At 41.7% G+C, this 22,033-nt stretch overlaps 1 protein-coding gene across 2 annotated transcripts in view; it reads right to left on the bottom strand.

Moving 5' to 3' along the window:
- Window positions 1-6,783: 6,783 nt before the first annotated feature.
- The window catches only part of LOC121551715 (polypeptide N-acetylgalactosaminyltransferase 13), a 113,891-nt gene continuing 98,641 nt past the window's right edge, over window positions 6,784-22,033 (bottom strand). The window contains exon 12 of one of the 2 annotated variants that reach the window (XM_041864464.2): window positions 6,784-7,955. In XM_041864464.2, the coding sequence (XP_041720398.1) occupies window positions 7,815-7,955 (141 nt within the window). In that variant the 3' untranslated portion in view covers window positions 6,784-7,814. The remainder of the gene's footprint in view (window positions 7,956-22,033) is intronic. The other variant, XM_041864456.1, reaches the window with a different exon arrangement.

Genomic DNA, 22,033 nt, shown 5'->3' with positions numbered 1-22,033 from the left:
AGAGCTAAGGAGGAGATGGAAGACACACAGGGGCATTAAAAGTTTCAACAGAAAGGTTTGATCAACAACAGATTTATTGTTGTTCACAGTTTTATTTGTGCGTATCATCACTAGTAACCAAACGTGTGGTAAATCCAGATTCCATCTAGCCTTTTTTTTTTTTTTTTGCTTTTTTTTTTTACAAAAATGTACAAACAGGAACATACATCACTTTAGACCAATAAATGTACAGTGTAACAGTTCAAAGTTTAAACACAATCTATAGTACATTCCTATTGTAGTACCATGCACATAAAGATAACCTAGGTAAAAATATAAACAATACATACTGTATATATGAAGTTCATTCAATTCGAGTCTGAATGCCAAACAAACAATAGACATAGATATGACAGCGTTCAAGCATTGATATAGTTTCAACATAAAAACTAATGAAACAGAGTAATATCTCTCTCATGTACAGTAATGTCCATTAGGTCGTTTGTGGGTTTGTGTTTATGGGAAAGCTGATGAACCTCTAAACACATTGCACATTTCATAAACCCCAAGAAAGCATTAACAGTGTTTCATTGATATTTCTTAACAGCGCACAGCAATGCATTTAAATACATAACCCTACCACGTTTTACATTTCAAAGGGGCTTTCAAGTTTTACAGCATCTTAGAAAAATAATTGGTTCTGTACATACAGTTGATGATTGACAGCATTAGTTATTTCCACTACACATGTCAGTTTGACAATCCATTGAAGAACAAATAGTTGTTCCACTTTCTTAAAGGAGCTAACATGTTGACCATATCAAGACATTTTGTATGCATCCCAAATGGCACCCTATAACCTATATAGTGCACTACTATGAGATCTGGCCAAAAGTAGTGTGATATATAGGGAATAGGGTACGATTTGGGATGCATGTTTGACTGACGATCAAAATGGTACAGTAAAGTGGTTAAATAATATGATGAGTTTATATACCATTATACTGTTGACATCATTCTATTGATTTATTCACTAATGCTAAGATGTTTCGCAGATCTTTATATTAAACATTATTCATTTTCACAATAGCTTAATTAAATCAACTAGAAACGTGATATTCAATCAATATTCTAAAAGCATTCACAACCTTTTTATGTCTACTGATCATGTTTGCTTTATGTTTAGATCGGGCAAAAGATTCGTTATAAAGAATCGTGCTAATGATGAGTAAACTATGATAATAAAAGTGATGAACATGATGTATAAGGAAACCTGAAAATAGACAAATGTATCCAAAATAAAATATAACAAAAAAATAATCCAACGGTTTGGGGAGCTGACAGTGCTATAGTGCAGTAGAAACATTTTGGAAAAACAATTTCCATGTAAAAATGGTCAAAACGAATAATTGCATTCTGTGATAAATACTCTGCTTGACTTTCTGAGGCAAAGCAAACTGGATAATGATACATTTGATTTTCTTGGCAGCTACAGTTGAAGTCGGAAGTTTACATACACCTCAGCCAAATACATTTAAACTCCGTTTTTTACAATTCCTGACATTTAATCCTAATTCCCTGTCTTCGATCAGTTTGGATCACCACTTTATTTTAAGAATGTGAAATGTCAGAATAATAGTAGAGAGAAGGATTTATTTCAGCTTTTATTTCTTTCATCACATTCCCAGTGGGTTACATACACTCAATTAGTATTTGGTAGCATTGCCTTTAAAATTGTTTAACTTGGGTCAAACGTTTCGGGTAGCCTTCCACAAGCTTCCCACAATAAGTTGGGTGAATTTTGGCCCATTCCTCCTGACAGAGCTGGTGTAACTGAGTCAGGATTGGAGGCCTCCTTGCTCGCACACGCTTTTTCAGTTCTGCCCACAAATTTTCTATAGGATTGAGGTCAGGCCTTTGTGATGGCCACTCCAATACCTTGACTTTGTTGTCCTTAAGCCATTTTGCCACAACTTTGGAAGTATGCTTGGGGTCATTGTCCATTTGGAAGACCCATTTCCAACCAAGCTATAACTTCCTGACTGATGTCTTGAGATGTTGCTTCAATATATCCACATAATTTTCCTTCCTCATGATGCCATCTATTTTGTGAAGTGCACCAGTCCCTCCTGCAGCAAAGCACCCCCACAGCATGATGCTGCCAACCCCGTGCTTCACGGTTGGGATGGTGTTCTTCGGCTTGCAAGCAACCCCCTTTTTCCTCCAAACATAACGATGGTCATTATGGCCAAACAGTTCTATTTTTGTTTCATCAGACCAGAGGACATTTCTCCAAAAAGTACGATCTTTGTCCCCATGTGCAGTTGCAAACCGTAGTCTGTCTTTTTTATGGCGGTTTTGGAGCAGTGGCTTCTTCCTTGCTGAGCGGCCTTTCAGGTTATGTCGATATAGGACTCGTTTTACTGTGGATATAGATACTTTGTGCCTGTTTCCTCCAGCATCTTCACAAGGTCCTTTGCTGTTGTTCTGGGATTGATTTGCACTTTTCGCACCAAAGTACGTTAATCTCTAGGAGACAGAATGCGTCTCCTTCCTGAGCGGTATGATGGCTGCGTGGTCCCATGGTGTTTATACTTGCGTACTATTGTTTGTACAGATGAACGCGGTACCTTCAGGCGTTTGGAAATTGCTCCCAAGGATTAACCAGACTTGTGGAGGTCTTGGCTGATTTATTTTGATTTTCCCATGAAGTCAAGCAAAGAGGCACTGAGTTTGAAGGTAGGCCTTGAAATACATCCACAGGTACACCTCCAATTTACTCAAATGATGTCAATTAGCCTATCAGAAGCTTCTAAAGCCATGACATCATTTTTTGGAATTTTCCAAGCTGTTTAAAGGCACAGTCAACTTAGTGTATGTAAACTTCTGAGCCACTGGAATTGTGATACAGTAAATTATATGTGAAATAATCTGTCTGTAAACAATTGTTGGAAAAATTACTTGTGTCATGCACAAAGTAGATGTCCTAACCGACTTGCCAAAACTATAGTTTGTTAACAAGAAATTTGTGGAGTGGTTGAAAAACAAGTTTTAATGACTCCAACCTAAGTGTATGTAAACTTCCGACTTCAACTGTATATGCCTCCATACATGAGTTCTGTATCATCTCCAATGTTCAGAGTTTTTTCAGCCTCTTAATATGTACCCATCAACAACAACAAGACATGTGTACAGATAGAGGTCTACCTGTACCAGAGCACCTGCGCCTTTGCCCTTCCACTCAATATTGGGTGGTCACTTATAATTATTTTGTATATAGTTTTTGTAGTTGTTGTTCTGAACCCACTGACCCCAAGTCGTCAAGTTCGCCACCCCCCACCCATCCGTTGGCCTGCCCTGTATGGAGCTCATGTGCACCTGGTTGTGCCTTTTACCCAATCTACCCTGTACGGAGATTGCGCGCACCCGGTATCCAAACATGCATGGCTTGTGATGCGGGTCCCCAGTCAAATGTGTGTAGCAAGCTATCTAGTTTCAATATCAACAGTACTGCCACACCATAGCAGCATTACATTTGATTAACACTTGATAACACTTGATTGACATCATCATCAATATTCGGTCTGGTTGGCTGATATGCAGCAGCACTTCATCATTTATTTCCTTATAGAATCATAGCCACGGGCAGGGTGCTGGAGGTGCTGCAGCAGCCCTGATGAATTGAAATACATTTGCCAAAGTTATAGAATTACTGCTGTCTTTTCAGAAATAAATGAAATAATTCAGAATAGCCTACTGCACCATGAGTAGGCCTATAATTTACCCACAAAGGATCAATAGTGTCTTTTTAAAAATTGCTTAGCTGTGGATTGTGTGTAGCCCAATCACAAGGCATAGTCTACAGTCGGCGCTGCAAATCTGACTGTGAACAGCATATAGACAAAACAGGCCATTCGCAATATTTCAAATACAATTGCGGGAAACATAGGTTGGAAAGCAAATGGCTCTGGCTGAAAAGAGAAAACTCTAATCTGTTCTAAAATCTCTAATCTAAAATCTAATCTCAACTTCCAAATAGGCCTATTGAGCGAACATTGTTCACAATAGAGAGATAGGCTTTTGGCACGAGTGCATCGGCCATCGCCAATCATTGGGTGAGTCAATTAAACTGGAAAGCTTTTTTAGAACTATCATTTCCTCCACATATTGTACAATATGTCTGTCTCCACACACCTAGGCCTAGGCTATAGATGGATTCAAGACAAGGTTGTTTTTATTGATCTCAGATTCTGTTTGTCAGTGTAAAAGTATCCTGTAATTTTGGTCATTTGTGTGGTATTAAAAATTATTCTGCCAAAGTCTCCAGTTATGTAAATGTAGGTACAGTTGCATGAAATGGATTTATAAAAGGCCCAATTGTTTTCGGACCCTAGGTTACTAAAAATGTTCCCCATGTGTGCAACTTCTGTAAGCACCTCTATGCCACTAGGCAAATGCGATAATATGCATGCAATACGGAAGTCCAGAGAGGACATATGAATGAAAAGAAAATTCCCTCGTTATGTTGAGATCACAACTTAGTTATCTCATGATCACTACATAACAAAAGTAGTTTCTTTGAGATCACAAGATGATTTTGTCATGATCACAACACAACAAAAGTTGTTTTGTCAAGATCACGAGATAAACTCTATAAATAGGAGTGGACGTATTGATGATAGATTGACAGTATGGCTGAGGTGGCAGAGCCCACGGTGGATCAGCATATACGTTTTTATTGATTGCTACACTAAGGGATAGTACATTTCATGTTAACATCATGCTTTCGTTTGTGTTTGGAGCTCATTATCAGTTTATAAGTTAGAATGCTAGTAAGCTCAATGTCCCTTACCTTGAGCTAAGCCCTCGTGGGGCATTTAAGCCCTGAATGATGCCTGACAGGCAGCCCAGACCACTGCCAATCGCATGCAAGCAACAACGCAGCTAACTTGGCTAATCATGTGAGCGAGCTAGCTAGCTGGTTAGCTATGTAGTGTTGTTAACTATGCTGGTTGTGAGTTTGCATAACTGATATGTGTATAATTGTAAGGGACACTTCATGTTTTATGGATAATATAGAAATGCACAGAGTGGGTGAGCTCCATTCCTGACAGGCAATCAGATTCAATAGCAGCCTCAGAGACTGATAAATCAGCATGCTGCCTTGTAGGCTGTTTCATCAGTAAAGCTCCTTGCAGGCAGATTAACAGTCAGTCCATTATGTATATGATCAAGAGTGGGTACGCTCTATTCCTGGCAGGCTGATCAGATTCAATAGCTGATCAGGATGCTGCCTTGTAGGCAGTCTGCAAGGAGCCTTACCTATGAAACAGCCTGCAAGGCAGCATGATTTATCAGCCTCTGAGGTTGCTTTTGAATCTGATCAGCCTGCCAGGAATAGAGCTCACCCACTCTGGATTATATGCATCACCGTATTAAGCACTTGACAGCTAATCTGCCTGCACAGAGGATTAACTATGAAACAGCATACAAGGCAGCACCCTGATTAATCAGCCTCTGAAGCTGAACTATCTGGTCAGCCTGTCAGGAATGGAGCTCACCCACTGTCGATTGTAAAATTATCCACAAAACATGAAATAACCCTTATAATTATATATATATATATAACAACCAGCATAGATAACAAGCAAGCTAGCTAGCTAACCAACAAGACTACCTAGTTAGCTCACAATTACTAGCCAAGTTAGCTGCGTTGTTCCTTGCATGCGATTGGCTGTGGCACGCAGCCTAGGAGACAGTGCTGCCTGTCAGGCATCATTCAGTGCCCGCATTGCGATCAATGCAGCCATAGGGCTCCTTGGTGAGTTGGTTATTGTGCATCTGAACAAATTAATGGATGATGCGTGGTACTTTTGATTATCTCGTGATCTCGACAAAACAACTTTTGTATTGTCATGATCACAAGAAAAGTATCTTGTGATCTCGATAAATCAACTTTTGTTATGTTGTGATCATGAGATAAATAAGTTGTGATCTCGACATAACGAGGGAATTCTTTTTTTAAATTCATATGTCCTCTCTGGACTTCTGTAATGCAATGCTTTATTATAAAGGTGATTTCTTTTCTCATGAGTTCCGGTACCTCAGAGCTCCCCAGGTCACCCCTCTCTCTTGCGCTCACTTTTTGTTCCGGCACTCCAGATTTACAAATTAAGCACTGAACACAGGTAGTCTAGACTCTAGCTAACCACCATATACTAAAATATCCACACAAACCACCAGCCAGCCAGCCATACACTGACTGTAGAAAATATTAGGAACACCTGCTCTTTCCATGACATAGACTGACTAGACTGAATCCAGATGAACGCTATGATCCCGTAATAGAGGTCACTTCAAGCCACTTTAAGCCTTGAGACAATTGAGACATGGATCGTGTATGTGTGCCATTCAGAGGGTGAATGGGCAAGACAAAAGATTTAAGCGCCTTTGAACGGGGTATGGTAGTAGGTGCCAGGCGCACCGGTTTGAGTGTGTCAAGAACTGCAACGCTGCTGGGTTTTTCACGCTCAACAGTTTCCTGTGTGTATCAAGAATGGTCCACCACCCAAAGGACATCCAGCCAACCTGACACAACTGTGGGAAGCATTGGAGTCAACATGGGCCAGCATCCCTGTGGAACGCTTTCGACACCTTGTAGAGTCCATGCCCTGACGAATTGAGTCAAAAGGGGTGCAACTCAAAATTAGTAAGGTGTTCCTAATGTTTTGTACACTCAGTGTATATCATGAGTTAGATTATAAATATTATATTATTAAGTTATTATTTAAGAGCATTGAAGATAAATCACAATCAGTAAAAAAAAATATCAAGTTAGCTATCTAGCAGATATACATCAATCATCAACATCAATCATCAACTGATAGCCTACACTCTTTCCCGATGTCAATCATGTCTTTAGGAGGCACTGTAGCTAACTGGCTTGCTTACAATTTTTGACAAGTGAGTGTGTTTCTGAAATAAATAGGCCTATGCTCAAAAATGTAAAAATGTTCGCTAAAGAGACAGAGGCAGTTAGTATGTTATGAATTTCGAGATCTGATTTATGAAAGTATTTTCTTTTTTTGAGAGAGAGAGAGAGAGGGGGGTGCCCTTTTTTCATTTTGAGCACCTGCTCCCTGAAAGGTCTGTGCACAACCCTGACAACAACCCTTACCCTTAGACCCTTCACCCTCAGATTTACAGGTGGTTCCAACATAGATATGAATTGGGGTTGTACAATATCATAGAACAGAATCATCTCTTTGCAGGGTTGCACTTTAAACACACAATTATGTACAGAGCCAGAGTAGATCGTCTGTGAAGCCCCACAGACGCAAACTACAATGCTCTGTCTAGGAAATGCTGTCCTGCTATTGGTGCTTCTGCTGTACTAAAGTCTGAACTCTGACCTCACACATGACCAGTCCTGAGAGCCATCAGACATATACAGTATCGCTGATTCCAGCTTCCTCCATATGTAAAAGTGTTAGTCACCGTCACTACAGACGCGCCCATATGATTCAACCATACAGAGAGCTCTGGCTGAGAGTGTGCAGGTCAACCTCTAGGCAACCACTTTGTGTAATATTGACTGAATGAGAGGAGCAGCATCTCAGATAAAGCCCTTGCAGAGCCTCAGAAGCCCCATAATAAAATACTACAGGCTGCTGCCTGCCTGCTTCATCCCCACCCGCGAGTGCTGAAGGAGGCAGGAGCATGTTCATGATAAAAGACACCTGGTGGAGCGAGGTGAGGTAGTGGCCAGTTTAGGTGGGGGCGAGGCTGGCCGGTGTGGTGGTGAGTGAATGTGGAGGTCCTACTCCTGGGTCAGATCAGAGCGTCAGTGTCATGTTGCGAAGGAGCCACTGCTGGGAGCGGCTGCCTGTGCAGTCTCTCAGGGTGGGCACCATCTTGTCCTCCTCAGTAGGCATGTCCAGACACTGGTTACTGTTGACGTGCAGCAAGGTCAGCCGCTGGGGAGAGAGGCGCAGGCAGACAGGCAGAAACAGGCACACACACACACACACATAGGTGAATGAGCATTATGCACTAAACACAAGGGCACTGCAAGAAGTGAGCCGAGTTCTTGGCCTCTGCTCCACCTGCAGCTAGAGAGATGGTTTCTGGGTAGATTAGATTAGAGATGAGCACCACTTCAACATAATTTCAAAATATATGTTTTCCACCCGCCGATACAGATTTTGCAGTATCTTCCACAGCAGCTTGTATGTGGATTACATTTCATTTACCGGAACATCATCATTGGGTATTGAAAAAATACGCTGGCTTATGTTTGGCTAAATAAGTGTCAAGCCTTTCTAAATAAAAGTTGTGATAAAAATAAATGCTTCTGAATGTACCTGAGGACTTTTCACCTTAAAGAGGACTCGTTTTGTAGAAATCAATCTTTTGAGTGCCGTCACAGCGATAGCTGTATTCCCCATGTCGATACCTAAGCCCCAAGACTAATGGCAAGGAGAGGAGACATAAAAGCTCTTAATTAACCACTTATGGCCACTCTCTCTCAGAGGTAATGTACTTAGCCAGTTTATACCTACGTCGGCGGTCGTTGCTCTTGTCATAATGACCATACAGAGTGCAGATGGCAGAATCCAATTCTTACCGTATGGCCATCTTTCACTTCTTCAGGAAGGAAAATGCAATTGTCTGTCAAAGAGCCATGACATACATTGTAAAACGACATAAAAAAGTATTTAGGCCTTTGGGGGGAGGCAACAGCCCAACCAGTAGTGTAACCCGTCAGAACAGATTACCCTACCATGAATCTCCAGCTCATTGTGTGTGTTTGTTCTTGTCATCACCATTTCAATTAAATTCAGGTCAATAGTCAATATTCCTCATTTCGCACATTTTTGAAAGCCAAGTTAACAAACAGACCACCGACGATTTCGAATCCCACCGTACCTTCTCCGCTATGCAATCCGGTTTCCGAGCTGGTCATGGGTGCATCTCAGCCACGCTCAAGGTCCTAAACGATATTATAACCGCGATCGATAATAGACAGTACTGTGCAGCCGTCTTCATCGACCTGGCCAAGGCTTTTGACTCTGTCAACCACCGCATTCTTATTGGCAGACATTTGGTTTCTCAAATCCCTGCCTTATCTTAGCTCATTGGTCACCATAGCAACACCCACCCGTAGTATGCGCTCCAGCAGGTATATCTCACTGGTCATCCCCAAAGCCAACACCTCCTTTGGCCGCCATTCCTTCCAGTTCTCTGCTGCCAATGACTGGAACGAACTGCAAAAATCTCTGAAGCTGGAGACTCTTATCTCCCTCACTAACTTTAAGCATCAGGTGTCAGAGTACCTTACCGATCACTGCACCTGTACACAGCCCATCTGAAATTAGCCCACCCAACTACCTCATCCCCATATTGTTATTATTTTGCTAATTTGCACCCCAGTATCTCTATTTGCACATCATCTCTTGCACATCTATCATTCCAGTGTTAATATTAAATTGTAATTATTTTTGCACTATGGCCTATTTATTGCCTTACCTCCATAACTTGCTACATTTGCACACACTGTATATATATTTTCTGTTGTATTTTTGACTTTATGTTTTGTTTACCCCATATGTAACTCTGTGTTGTTGTTTTTATCGCACTGCTTTGCTTTATCTTGGCCAGGTCGCAGTTGTAAATGAGAACTTGTTCTCAACTGGCTTACCTGGTTAAATAAAGGTGAAATAAAAAATTAAAAAAATTAGATTACCTATTGGTAACAGAAAGGGATTCCCCCCATTTACACCCTGTGTTCTGGCCTCTAAGCCCGTGGCCTATGAGGCTGATTCTCTTGTTCTTCTCACATACTAAATTTCACACGGACAGGTTTCTGTGAAAGGTGCTATTGATTTGAAAATCAATAGGTAGGCTACTGAGAGGAGATGGGAGGAAATGGTTGGGAATCAGACCGACTTGAAAGGTGTCAGGTGCTGCAGCTGTGTGTGTGTGTGTGTTAATGTGATACAGCTCTGCGTGCGTTGGGACACCAGTCATCACGCAGAGCCATTGTAGAAGTACAGTAGAGAGAATGCTCAACCTGCAATATGTCCCTCCTAATGTACCGTACAGTAGAATAGCAATCAGATGAGCTCGCAACTTTAAGGTAATAGAGTGTGTGGCGTTAATAGCTAAACTTTTAATATATATTATATAAATTGCAGAGGAAGACAGATTCTTTTATGTTCTTTAGGCTCATCATTCACACATCCCAGAGGTGTTTTCCAAAACAAGGTGTGACTGATACCTAAAACAATTTAGTCCAATTAATGTAACATAAATATGATGTGGCTGTCCATGGTACTGATTTCTGTGTGTGTGTGTGTGTGTTTGTGTGTGTGTGCGCGTGTGTGTGTGCGCGTGTGTGTGTGTGTGTGTGTGCATGTAGAAAAAACATGTTGACTCACCCTACTTATAGAGAAATGCCACTGCCATCCTCCTCTTTCATGTTGCCTAAATGGTCTATGAGTCTGTCATATGAGTCTGTCATATGTGTCCTGTGGTCCTCTGTAGCTCAGCTGGTAGAGCACGGCGCTTGTAACGCTAAGGTAGTGGGTTCGATCCCCGGGACCACCCATACACAAAAAAAATAAATGTATGCACGCATGACTGTAAGTCGCTTTGGATAAAAGCGTCTGCTAAATGGCATATTATTATTATATGACTAAGTCGCTTTGGATAAAAAGCGTCTGCTAAATGGCATATTATTATATTATTATACTGTACACGCTTTTAGTTTTTGTTGTCCTAGTCTACCTGGCTAAAATACTTGCTCGCTACCCTAACTTCCTTTCTTGGTCAGGCCAGCTAGTTAACATTAGCATACTACATCTAGTTACATGTTGAACTTCCATCCTCTCAGGCCAGGGGCACAACGTATGAATTTATGGTTGGATCAGAATCGCCGTTATAATCATTGGCCAGTACGGAGAAGTCCAAATCCCTATCTCGATCGATGGATCATTTAGGAAAGGGATGATTTTAGCTAGCTAGCTAGCCACCAGAGGAAAATAACACAACGAGATTCAACAATTCAAAAATTATTGACGTTTGGCTTGTGATGTGATTGGTCTGAAATCAAATCCAAACTGGCTTCCCTTGACACTTTTTTTTGGTGCGCCAGGACCATTCACAGCTGAGCTCATTCAGTTTAGCTCAACGCTGATTGGCTATTATTTTTTTAATAAGGGAGGCCAAATGCTCGCTGGCGTCCCTTGCATTCAATACTACGGGCGGCAACAAAGTCATACTCTTTCTGACCAGACAGAATCAGATACGCTACACATACTGAGACAGAGGGGCGCTGTTTCGTTTGCTCGGATGCTTTCTCCGGTGAGATACATTCAGCCTCTTGCGAATTGAAGGACATTTATGAAAGACATAGAGATGAAAGCAAAATTATTTTGTATGTTTTTTTTGTTTCTTATTTTTTTGGGAAGCGTGGCTTCCCTTGGCACCCATGAATACACGCCACTGCTTTGAGGTAAGATTGTCCTGAAGCTGTATAGGACATTTTCAGTTCCATATTCAGCCTTTATATTTTGAATGGGTAGCACAAACCAAGATGGTTTGTATGTGATTGTGCACTGTTCGCTTTTGTGTAGTGAGGTAAATCTTAATAAAACTTTGTTCTGTATTGCTTTATTCAAGAGGATTTTTGCATTAATTGAAACACAAAAAAGCAGAGGCCATGTCTGAGCTTGTGCTTCCCTCAATGCAAAAATACACAGAACAGCCTGGCATTTACTCTACCTACAGTGCCTTTGGAAAGTATTCACACCCCTTGACTTTTCCCACATTTTGTTGTGTTACAGACTGAATTTAAAATGGATTAAATGTCACTGGCTTACACACAATACTTCATAATGTCAAAGTGGAATGATGTTTTTAGACATTTCTACAAAAAAGCTGAAATGTCTTGAGTCAATAAGTATGCAACCCCTTTTTTATGGCAAGCCCAAATAAGTTCAGGAGTAAAAATGTGCTTAACAAGTCATATAATAAGTTGCATGAACTCACTCCATGTGCAATAATAGCGTAACATGAGTTTTGAATGACAACCTCATCTCTGTACCCCACACATACAATTATCTGTAAGGTCCCTCAGTCGAGCAGTGAATTTCAAACACAGATTCAACCACAAAGACCAGGGAGGTTTTCCAATGCCTCACAAAGAAGGGCACCTATTGGTAGGGTAAAAAGAGAAAAGGCAGACATTGAATATCCCTTTGAGCATGGTGAAGTTATTAATTACACTTTGGAAAGTGTATCAATACACACAGTCACTACAAAGATAGTGAGGAAGGAAGGAAACCGCTCAGAGATTGATTCATGAGGCCAATGGTGACTTTAAAACAGTTACAGAGTTTAATGGCTGTGATAAGAGAAAACTGAGGGTGGATCAACAACATTGTAGTTAATCCACAATACTAACCTAAATGACAGAGTGAAAGAAGGAAGCTTGTACAGAATAAAATATTCCAAAACATGCATCCTGTTTGCAATAAGGCACTAATGTAAAACTGCAAAAAATGTGGCAAAGAAATTAACTTTATGAACTAATACTGCAGTCAACGACCTGTATAAGGCCATAAGCAAACAAGAAAATGTTAATCCAGAAGCGGTGCTTCTAGTGGCCGGGGACTTTAGTGCAGGCAAACTTAAATCTGTTTTACCTAATTTCTACCAGCATGTCACATATGCAACCAGAGGAAAAAAAACTCTGGACCACCTTTACTCCACACACAGAGATGCGAACAAAGCTCTCCCTCGCCCTCCATTTGTCAAATCTGACCATAATTATATCCTCCTGATTCCCACATACAAGCAAAAACTAAAGCAGGAAGTACCAGTGACTCGCTCAATACGAAAGTGGTCAGATAACGCGGATGCTAAACTACAGGTCTGTTTTGCTAGCACAGACTGGAATATGTTTCGGGATTCATCCGATGGCATTGAGGGGTATAACACCTCAATCACTGGTTTCATCAATAAGTGCATCGATGACATCGCCCCCACAGTGACCGTACATACATACAGTGGGGAAAAAAAGTATTTAGTCAGCCACCAATTGTGCAAATTTTCCCACTTAAAAAGATGAGAGAGGCCTGTAATTTTCATCATAGGTACACGTCAACTATGACAGACAAATTGAGAAAACAAAATCCCGAAAATCACATTATAGGATTTTTAATGAATTTATTTGCAAATGATGGTGGAAAATAAGTATTTGGTCACCTACAAACAAGCAAGATTTCTGGCTCTCACAGACCTGTAACTTCTTCTTTAAGAGGCTCCTCTGTCCTCCACTCGTTACCTGTATTAATGGCACCTGTTTGAACTTGTTATCAGTATAAAAGACACCTGTCCACAACCTCAAACAGTCACACTCCAAACTCCACTATGGCCAAGACCAAAGAGCTGTCAAAGGACACCAGAAACAAAATTGTAGACCTGCACCAGGCTGGGAAGACTGAATCTGCAATAGGTAAGCAGCTTGGTTTGAAGAAATCAACTGTGGGAGCAATTATTAGGAAATGGAAGACATACAAGACCACTGATAATCTCCCTCGATCTGGGGCTCCACGCAAGATCTCACCACGTGGGGTCAAAATGATCACAAGAACGGTGAGCAAAAATCCCAGAACCACACGGGGGGACCTAGTGAATGACCTGCAATGAGCTGGGACCAAAGTAACAAAGCCTACCATCAGTAACACACTACGCCGCCAGGGACTCAAATCCTGCAGTGCAAGACGTGTCCCCCTGCTTAAGCCAGTACATGTCCAGGCCCGTCTGAAGTTTGCTAGAGTGCATTTGGATGATCCAGAAGAGGATTGGGAGAATGTCATATGGTCAGATGAAACCAAAATATAACTTTTTGGTAAAAACTCAACTCGTCGTGTTTGGAGGACAAAGAATGCTGAGTTGCATCCAAAGAACACCATACCTACTGTGAAGCATGGGGATGGAAACATCATGCTTTGGGGCTGTTTTTCTGCAAATGGACCAGGACGACTGATCCGTGTAAAGGAAAGAATGAATGGGGCCATGTATCGTGAGATTTTGAGTGAAAACCTCCTTCCATCAGCAAGGGCATTGAAGATGAAACGTGGCTGGGTCTTTCAGCATGACAATGATCACAAACACACCGCCCGGGCAACGAAGGAGTGGCTTCGTAAGAAGCATTTCAAGGTCCTGGAGTGGCCTAGCCAGTCTCCAGATCTCAACCCCATAGAAAATCTTTGGAGGGGAGTTGAAAGTCCGTGTTGCCCAGCGACAGCCCCAAAACATCACTGCTCTAGAGGAGATCTGCATGGAGGAATGGGCCAAAATACCAGCAACAGTGTGTGAAAACCTTGTGAAGACTTACAGAAAACGTTTGACCTGTGTCATTGCCAACAAAGGGTATATAACAAAGTATTGAGAAACTTTTGTTATTGACCAAATACTTATTTTCCACCATAATCTGCAAATAAATTCATAAAAAATCCTACAATGTGATTTTCTGGATTCTTTTTTCTCAATTTGTCTTTCATAGTTGACGTGTACCTATGATGAAAATTACAGGCCTCTCTCATCTTTTTAAGTGGGAGAACTTGCACAATTGGTGGCTGACTAAATACTTTTTTTCCCCACTGTATCCCAACCAGAAGCCGTGGATTAGAGGCAACATCTGCACCGAGCTAAAGGCTAGAGCTGCCGCTTTCAAGGAGCGGGACACTAATCCAGACGCTTATAAGAAATCGTGCTATGCCCTCAGACGAACCATCAAACAGGCAAAGCATCAATACAGGACTAAGATTGAATCCTACTACACTGGCTCTGATGCTCGTCGGATGTGGCAGGGCTTGCAAACTTTTACGGACTACAAAGGGAAACCCAGCCGCGAGCTGCCCAGTGACGCAAGCCTACCAGACAGGCTAAATGCCTTTTATGCTAGTTTCGAGGCAAGTAACACTGAAGCATGCATGAGAGCACCAGTTGTTCCGCACGACTGTGTGATCACGCTCTCCGTAGCTGATGTGAGCAAGACCATTAAACAGGTCAACATTCACAAGGCCACAGGGCCAGACAGATTACCAGGATGTGTACTCAGTGCATGTGCGGACGAACTAGCAAGTGTCTTAACTGACATTTTCAACCTCTCCCTGACCCAGTCTGTAATACCTACATGTTTCAAGCAGACCACCATAGTCCCTGTGTCCAAGAACACCAAGGTAACCTGCCTTAAATGACTACCGCCCCGTAGCACTCACATCTGTAGCCATGAAGAAACCCTAGACTCCAATTCGCAAGCTAAGGACCCTGGGACTAAACACCTCCCTCTGCAACTGGATCCTAGACTTCCTGACAGGTCGCCCCCCAAGTGGAAAGGGTAGGCAACAACACATCTGCCATGCTGATCCTCAACACAGGGGCCCCTCAGGGGTGCGTGCTTAGTCCCCTCCTGTACTCCCTGTTCACCCACGACTGCGTGGCCAAGCACGACTCCAACACCATCATTAAGTTTGCTGATGACACAACGGTGGTAGGCCTGATCACCAACAACGATGAGACAGCCTACAGGGATGAGGTCAGAGACATGGCAGACTGGTGCCAGGACAACAACCTCTCCCTCAACGTGAGCAAGACAAAAGAGCTGATCGTGGACTACAGGAAAAGGAGAGCCGAACATGCCCCCATTCACATCGATGGGGCTGTAGTGGAGCGGGTGGAGAGCTTCAAGTTCCACCGACAAACTATCCTGCTCCAAACACACCAAGACAGTTGTGAAGAGGGTACGACAATGCCTATTCCCCCTCAGGAGACTGAAAAGATTTGGCATGTGTCCCCAGATCCTCAAAAGGTTCTACTGCTGCACCATCGAGAGCATCCTGACCGGTGGAATCACCACCTTGCATGGCTACTGCTCGGCATCTGACCATAAGGCGCTACAGAGGGTAGTGCGTACGGCCCAGTACATCACTGGGGCCAAGCTTCCTGCCATCCAGGACCTCTATACTAGGCGGTGTCAGAGGAAGGCCCAACATTTTTTAAAGACTCCAGCCACCCAAGTCATAGACTGTTCTCTCTGCTACCGCATGCCAACCGGTACGGGAGAGCCAAGTCTAGGTCCAAAAGGCTCCTTAACAGCTTCTACCCCCAAGCCATAAGACTGCTGAACAATTAATAAAATGGCTACCCAGACTATTTGCATTGTACCCCCGCACATTGACGCAGTACCGGTACCCCCTGTATATAGCCTCGTTATTGTTATTGTGTAACTTTAGTTTATTTATTAAATATTAACTTAAATTTATTGACTCTTAAAACTGCATTGTTGATTAAGGGCTTGTAAGTAAGCATTTCACGGTAAGGTCTACTACACCTGTTGTATTCGGCGCATTTGACAAATAAAATTTGATTTGATTTGATTTGATATGTCCTGAATACAAAGCATTATGTTTGGGGAAAAAGGTGGTGGCTGCATCATGTTATGGGTATGCTTTGCAAATGGTGGTGGCTGCATCATGTTATGGGTATGCTTGTCATCTGCAAGGACTAGGGAGTGTTTTTTAGGAAACAAATAAACAAAATAGAGCTAAGCACAGGCAGAATCCTAGAGGAAAACCTGTCTCAGTCTGCTTTCCAACAGACACTGGGAGACAAATTCACCTTTCAGCAGGACAATAACCTAAAACACAAAGCAAAATATACACTGGAGTTGCTTACCAAGACGACATTGAATGTTCCTGAGTGGCCTAGTTACAGTTTTGACTTAAATCGGCTTGAAAATCTATGGCAAGACTTGAAAATTGGTGTCAAGTAATGACCACAAGCAATGACCAACAACCAACTTGACAGAGCTTGAAGAATTAAAAGGAATAATGTGAAAATATGACTTGTTTCAGGAAACTAGGTGTATGTCGCGCGTCACTACTTCACATGAGAGGCATTTGAATGTAAACATAAATGTTTTATGAAAATGCATTTTTTGGGCAGAAATGCCTTCTGGAACATGTGAACTGTCATGTGCCTTAATAACAAATGTGTATACCATCTGTAAATACAAATACAATTGTTGAATTACGAGCCTAGTTGGTTTAGCCACGGAAAAAGACAGGAACCTTCCCGCTAGCCATGATTGGCTGAGATAATGGATGGGCTGGACATGCCAAGAGATGAATTCGGATTGGTCTGTCATGTAGCACACTACTGTCTATAACATGAGCTGCTCAGTATGTGTAGGTAATCATTTCTAATGCAGATTTTTTAAAGAAATCACGAAGAACTGCATAAGTGTTGCTAATGCTCTCCACTTTCTGGAGGACCGAGTTTTGAAATCAGAGGAATGTTCAGTGGAAGCAGAGTATGCTAGCTAAGCAGATGGAGAAAATTCTGGCGTTTGATTGCATATAATGCAGAGGGAGTTGAAAAGAGAACACACAGAAGAAGGCTGTTGTATAAAACACCTGTCTCCGGATTACATCTTCAAACTAAGGGCAACCATGGCATCCGTGACTGAGAGGGAGAAGCGTTCATCCATGTATACGGGTAAGAGAGTCTAGCTAGCTACATTTTCATATATAATACGTTTCTCAGAGCCATTTGCCTTGCTAGTTATAGCCTAATGTTAGCTAGCTAGCTAACATTGAACCTAGCTAGTTGGTTAGCTTTAGCTACCTGCAGATTCATGCAGGGTAGTAACGTTATGAGTTGGGATTATGGGTCATTGTTTAGCTAGCTAGCTAGCTACATGTCTAAACAAAAGACTCCACTATGCAAGTAACCATTTCACTGTACAGTTTACACCTTCTGTATCCTGTGCATGTGACAAATAAACGTAGATTTTATTTTATATAGTGTGTGTTTACCAGAGACAATAATGTGAAGAACAACATGACCTGCACCGAAGTCAAATTAGGATATAATGTTAGGCCAACGAGACAGTGTCCAAGTTCTAAAATTCTCCGGTAGAATACCCTGCTTTTATTTTGTCACACTCACAACCGTAAGCTATTTTCTGTAAATAGCTCGCCAGTAACTTGTAAATAATGATATTTAAGTGAGTTTATTTTCCTGTAATAACGAATACAAATTAGCTAAAGTTAAGACGTTGTCAGCTATATGATATGGTCATTATTTGAACTGGCTAGCCAGCTAACTTAACGTTAGCTAGCTAGCTAACAAGCTAGAAACGAACCAAAACATTGTTGAGAAAGTTGCTTTTAGTTGCCTGGTTTGCTAGATTGACATATACTAAATTAATTTTTGAATAGATGGGTTCATTGGTGTTAAAATACACCAATTATGCTATTTTGGACCACCAGGCTGCTGATGTCATGCAGCCTGTTGTTTTTGTGTTCATATTTTTTCATAACAACAACGACAAGTTTGATGTCGGACGACAATAGAATGTTAATGATGTCACTGCGACAACTGTATACAGACATGTCGATAGACGTAGTATAAACCAGCCTTTAGTCTTGAAATCTTTGGTTGTTTAGTACACTACCGTACTCACTCTGTATAGCACATGGCCTCATGCCAATCCTTAAAGAGATGGGTGGGGCTTAAGAGGGTGTGAACGATGCTGAATGGGTGTAGACAAAGAACAGCTCTCCAGTAGGTGTACCAAAACATTCAAGGGCCAAGTGGGGTTACAAGTTTATCAACTTTCAAAGCAGAATTACTTTCCCATTGTTCCTCAACTGTAGTGTATGATATACCATTTTCTATCTCTGAGTCTCTACTTTTATCCCTGGTAAAAAACAGCATTTAAAATGTTGCTGTATAAGACTGAATCGAGCTGGTCGGTCACAAATATTGTACAATCCAGGTGCGCAAAGCTCTTAGAGACTTAGGGAGTGGTCGAAATGTAAACAATTGTTACGCAGAGGAAAATGGGGGAGGGTCATGCTTTTTCAATTTCAGTCAGGGGGAGGGTTTAGTATTTTTTTCATTTAGTCCAGGGGAGGGTCTTGTAATTTGTAATCGATCAAATGTCATATTGCTCAGTGTTTGAGAATTAGTTGCTTATTATAGTATCTCGATGTGTGCCCGATGCTGCCCCTCATCCCTGATTCTCTGCTGGGTGTGCAATATCAAGTGCGCCTAGTGTGGTCTCAATCAAATGATCCTTAGCCTATACAGTGGGGAAAAAAAAGTATTTAGTCAGCCACCAATTGTGCATGTTCTCCCACTTAAAAAGATGAGAGAGGACTGTAATTTTCATCATAGGTACACGTCAACTATGACAGACAAATTGAGATTTTTTTCTCCAGAAAATCACATTGTAGGACTTTTAATGAATTTATTTGCAAATTATGGTGGAAAATAAGTATTTGGTCACCTACAAACAAGCAAGATTTCTGGCTCTCACAGACCTGTAACTTCTTCTTTAAGAGGCTCCTCTGTCCTCCACTCGTTACCTGTATTAATGGCACCTGTTTGAACTTGTTATCAGTATAAAATACACCTGTCCACAACCTCAAACAGTCACACTCCAAACTCCACTATGGCCAAGACCAAAGAGCTGTCAAAGGACACCAGAAACAAAATTGTAGACCTGCACCAGGCTGGGAAGACTGAATCTGCAATAGGTAAGCAGCTTGGTTTGAAGAAATCAACTGTGGGAGCAATTATTAGGAAATGGAAGACATACAAGACCACTGATAATCTCCCTCGATCTGGGGCTCCACGCAAGATCTCACCCCGTGGGGTCAAAATGATCACAAGAACGGTGGGCAAAAATCCCAGAACCACACGGGGAGACCTAGTGAATGACCTGCAGAGAGCTGGGACCAAAGTAACAAAGCCTACCATCAGTAACATACTACGCCGCCAGGGACTCAAATCCTGCAGTGCCAGACGTGTCCCCCTGCTTAAGCCAGTACATGTCCAGGCCCGTCTGAAGTTTGCTAGAGTGCATTTGGATGATCCAGAAGAGGATTGGGAGAATGTCATACGGTCAGATGAAACCAAAATAGAACTTTTTGGTAAAAACTCAACTCGTCGTGTTTGAAGGACAAAGAATGCTGAGTTGCATCCAAAGAACACCATACCTACTGTGAAGCATGGGGGTGGAAACATCATGCTTTGGGGCAGTTTTTCTGCAAAGGGACCAGGACGACTGATCCGTGTAAAGGAAAGAATGAATGGGGCCATGTATCATGAGATTTTGAGTTAAAACCTCCTTCCATCAGCAAGGGCATTGAAGATGAAACGTGGCTGGGTCTTTCAGCATGACAATGATCCCAAACACACTGCCCGGGCAACGAAGGAGTGGCTTCGTAAAAGAAGCATTTCAAGGTCCTGGAGTGGCCTAGCCAGTCTCCAGATCTCAACCCCATAGAAAATCTTTGGAGGGAGTTGAAAGTCCGTGTTGCCCAGCGACAGCCCCAAAACATCACTGCTCTAGAGGAGATCTGCATGGAGGAATGGGCCAAAATACCAGCAACAGTGTGTGAAAACCTTGTGAAGACTTACAGAAAACGTTTGACCTGTGTCATTGCCAACAAAGGGTATATAACAAAGTATTGAGAAACTTTTGTTATTGACCAAATACTTATTTTCCACCATAATTTGCAAATAAATTCATAAAAAATCCTACAATGTGATCTTCTTGATTTTTTTTCTCATTTTGTCTGTCATAGTTGACGTGTACCTATGATGAAAATTACAGGCCTCTCTCATCTTTTTAAGTGGGAGAACTTGCACAATTGGTGGCTGACTAAATACTTTTTTTCCCCCCACTGTACTATAGGCTATAGGCCTAGGCTATACGAAGAGCATGCTCGGAGAAGCACAGGGCAAAGTTATATTTCTAAGAAAATGTACTTCCCTCCCGAGTTTTGGTGCTGCTGGGATGGTGTAAAACTAGGCTATACTGCATTACACACTGCAATGGATAGGCTATCCCAATTATGAGCCCTGGCCTGCACTGCTCTTGATGATGTAGGCCTAAAGCCTTTTGTGCTGCCTAACCAATGGCTGTGCTGTGTACGGTGGCACTTTAGTATGGTGGTACTATATTTGTCCCAAAAGTTCAATATCTGTGTGCGTGGACTAGGCCTACTGATGTCCTGTTCAGTTTGAAAGGGAGAGCGCGAAGATGAGAAGGAGGACAGGAGTTAAGCTTGCTACTACTATATTTGATTTTAATAAAAACAATATGTTTCGTTGCCCATAATGAAGCTATTTATCAGAGTTATTGACCTTATTCAAGTAATTTACATAACCTACATTATTAGCAAGCGGCAGCCGCGGAAATGAACAGCGCATGGGTGCTGAAAGGTTAATTCGAGAAGGCCTAATTCATTTAAACAGTCTTCATTTTAATTTGACTTTAGGATACTAACAAGAGGGCTTTGTGTTGGAGCCTATTTCTTCATATTCAAGAAATAAGAGGTAGGCCTACCTGTGTGACAGACAGAATTATAGTCTACCATCCATAGATTTTGTCAGACAATTCCATCAGTCACCATGCACTCCTTAAATATCTCAGTGTCATTGAAGGGCTTGGTGTGTTAAGTTAAAACCAGGGCTTTGATTGAGGGGGTATGTGAGGGTATTGTGGCTTTTGTTAAAGAAATGGCTAAAAGCATAGGCCTACCCCTTGTTAGCTTAAGATTTTGAAAATAATTAAATGGACCTGATTATATAAAGCAATCTATAACGACACTTTAGTCCGCAATGCTTTATGCTAGAAAAAAGCTGTAAAATGCCGGGGAAAGACGTGACTCTGATGCATATGGGATATATTTGTTTGTCTCTATGACATTCAGATGCTGCTCTACAACCTTCTATAGCCGATGAGACAAAACATGTACTTTGCTTGGGAAGTAATGTGATTCTGTCACTATCAATTGACGTTCAACATTTCAACAGGCTATTAAACAACATACTTATTCTAAATCAGTCAAGAGCAAGCCAGGTAGCCTAAGAAATAACTAAAATTAATATATTTATGCTATGCTCAGCATTTCAACAACACAACAACAGCACTTCAACAACATGCCTATACATTTCGCATTTAGGC

Source organism: Coregonus clupeaformis, chromosome 4 (assembly GCF_020615455.1).
Source record: "Coregonus clupeaformis isolate EN_2021a chromosome 4, ASM2061545v1, whole genome shotgun sequence".
Taxonomy (NCBI): domain Eukaryota; kingdom Metazoa; phylum Chordata; class Actinopteri; order Salmoniformes; family Salmonidae; genus Coregonus; species Coregonus clupeaformis.
Note: the sequence above shows the minus strand (reverse complement) of the source record. Positions and strands in the feature narration are given on the sequence as shown.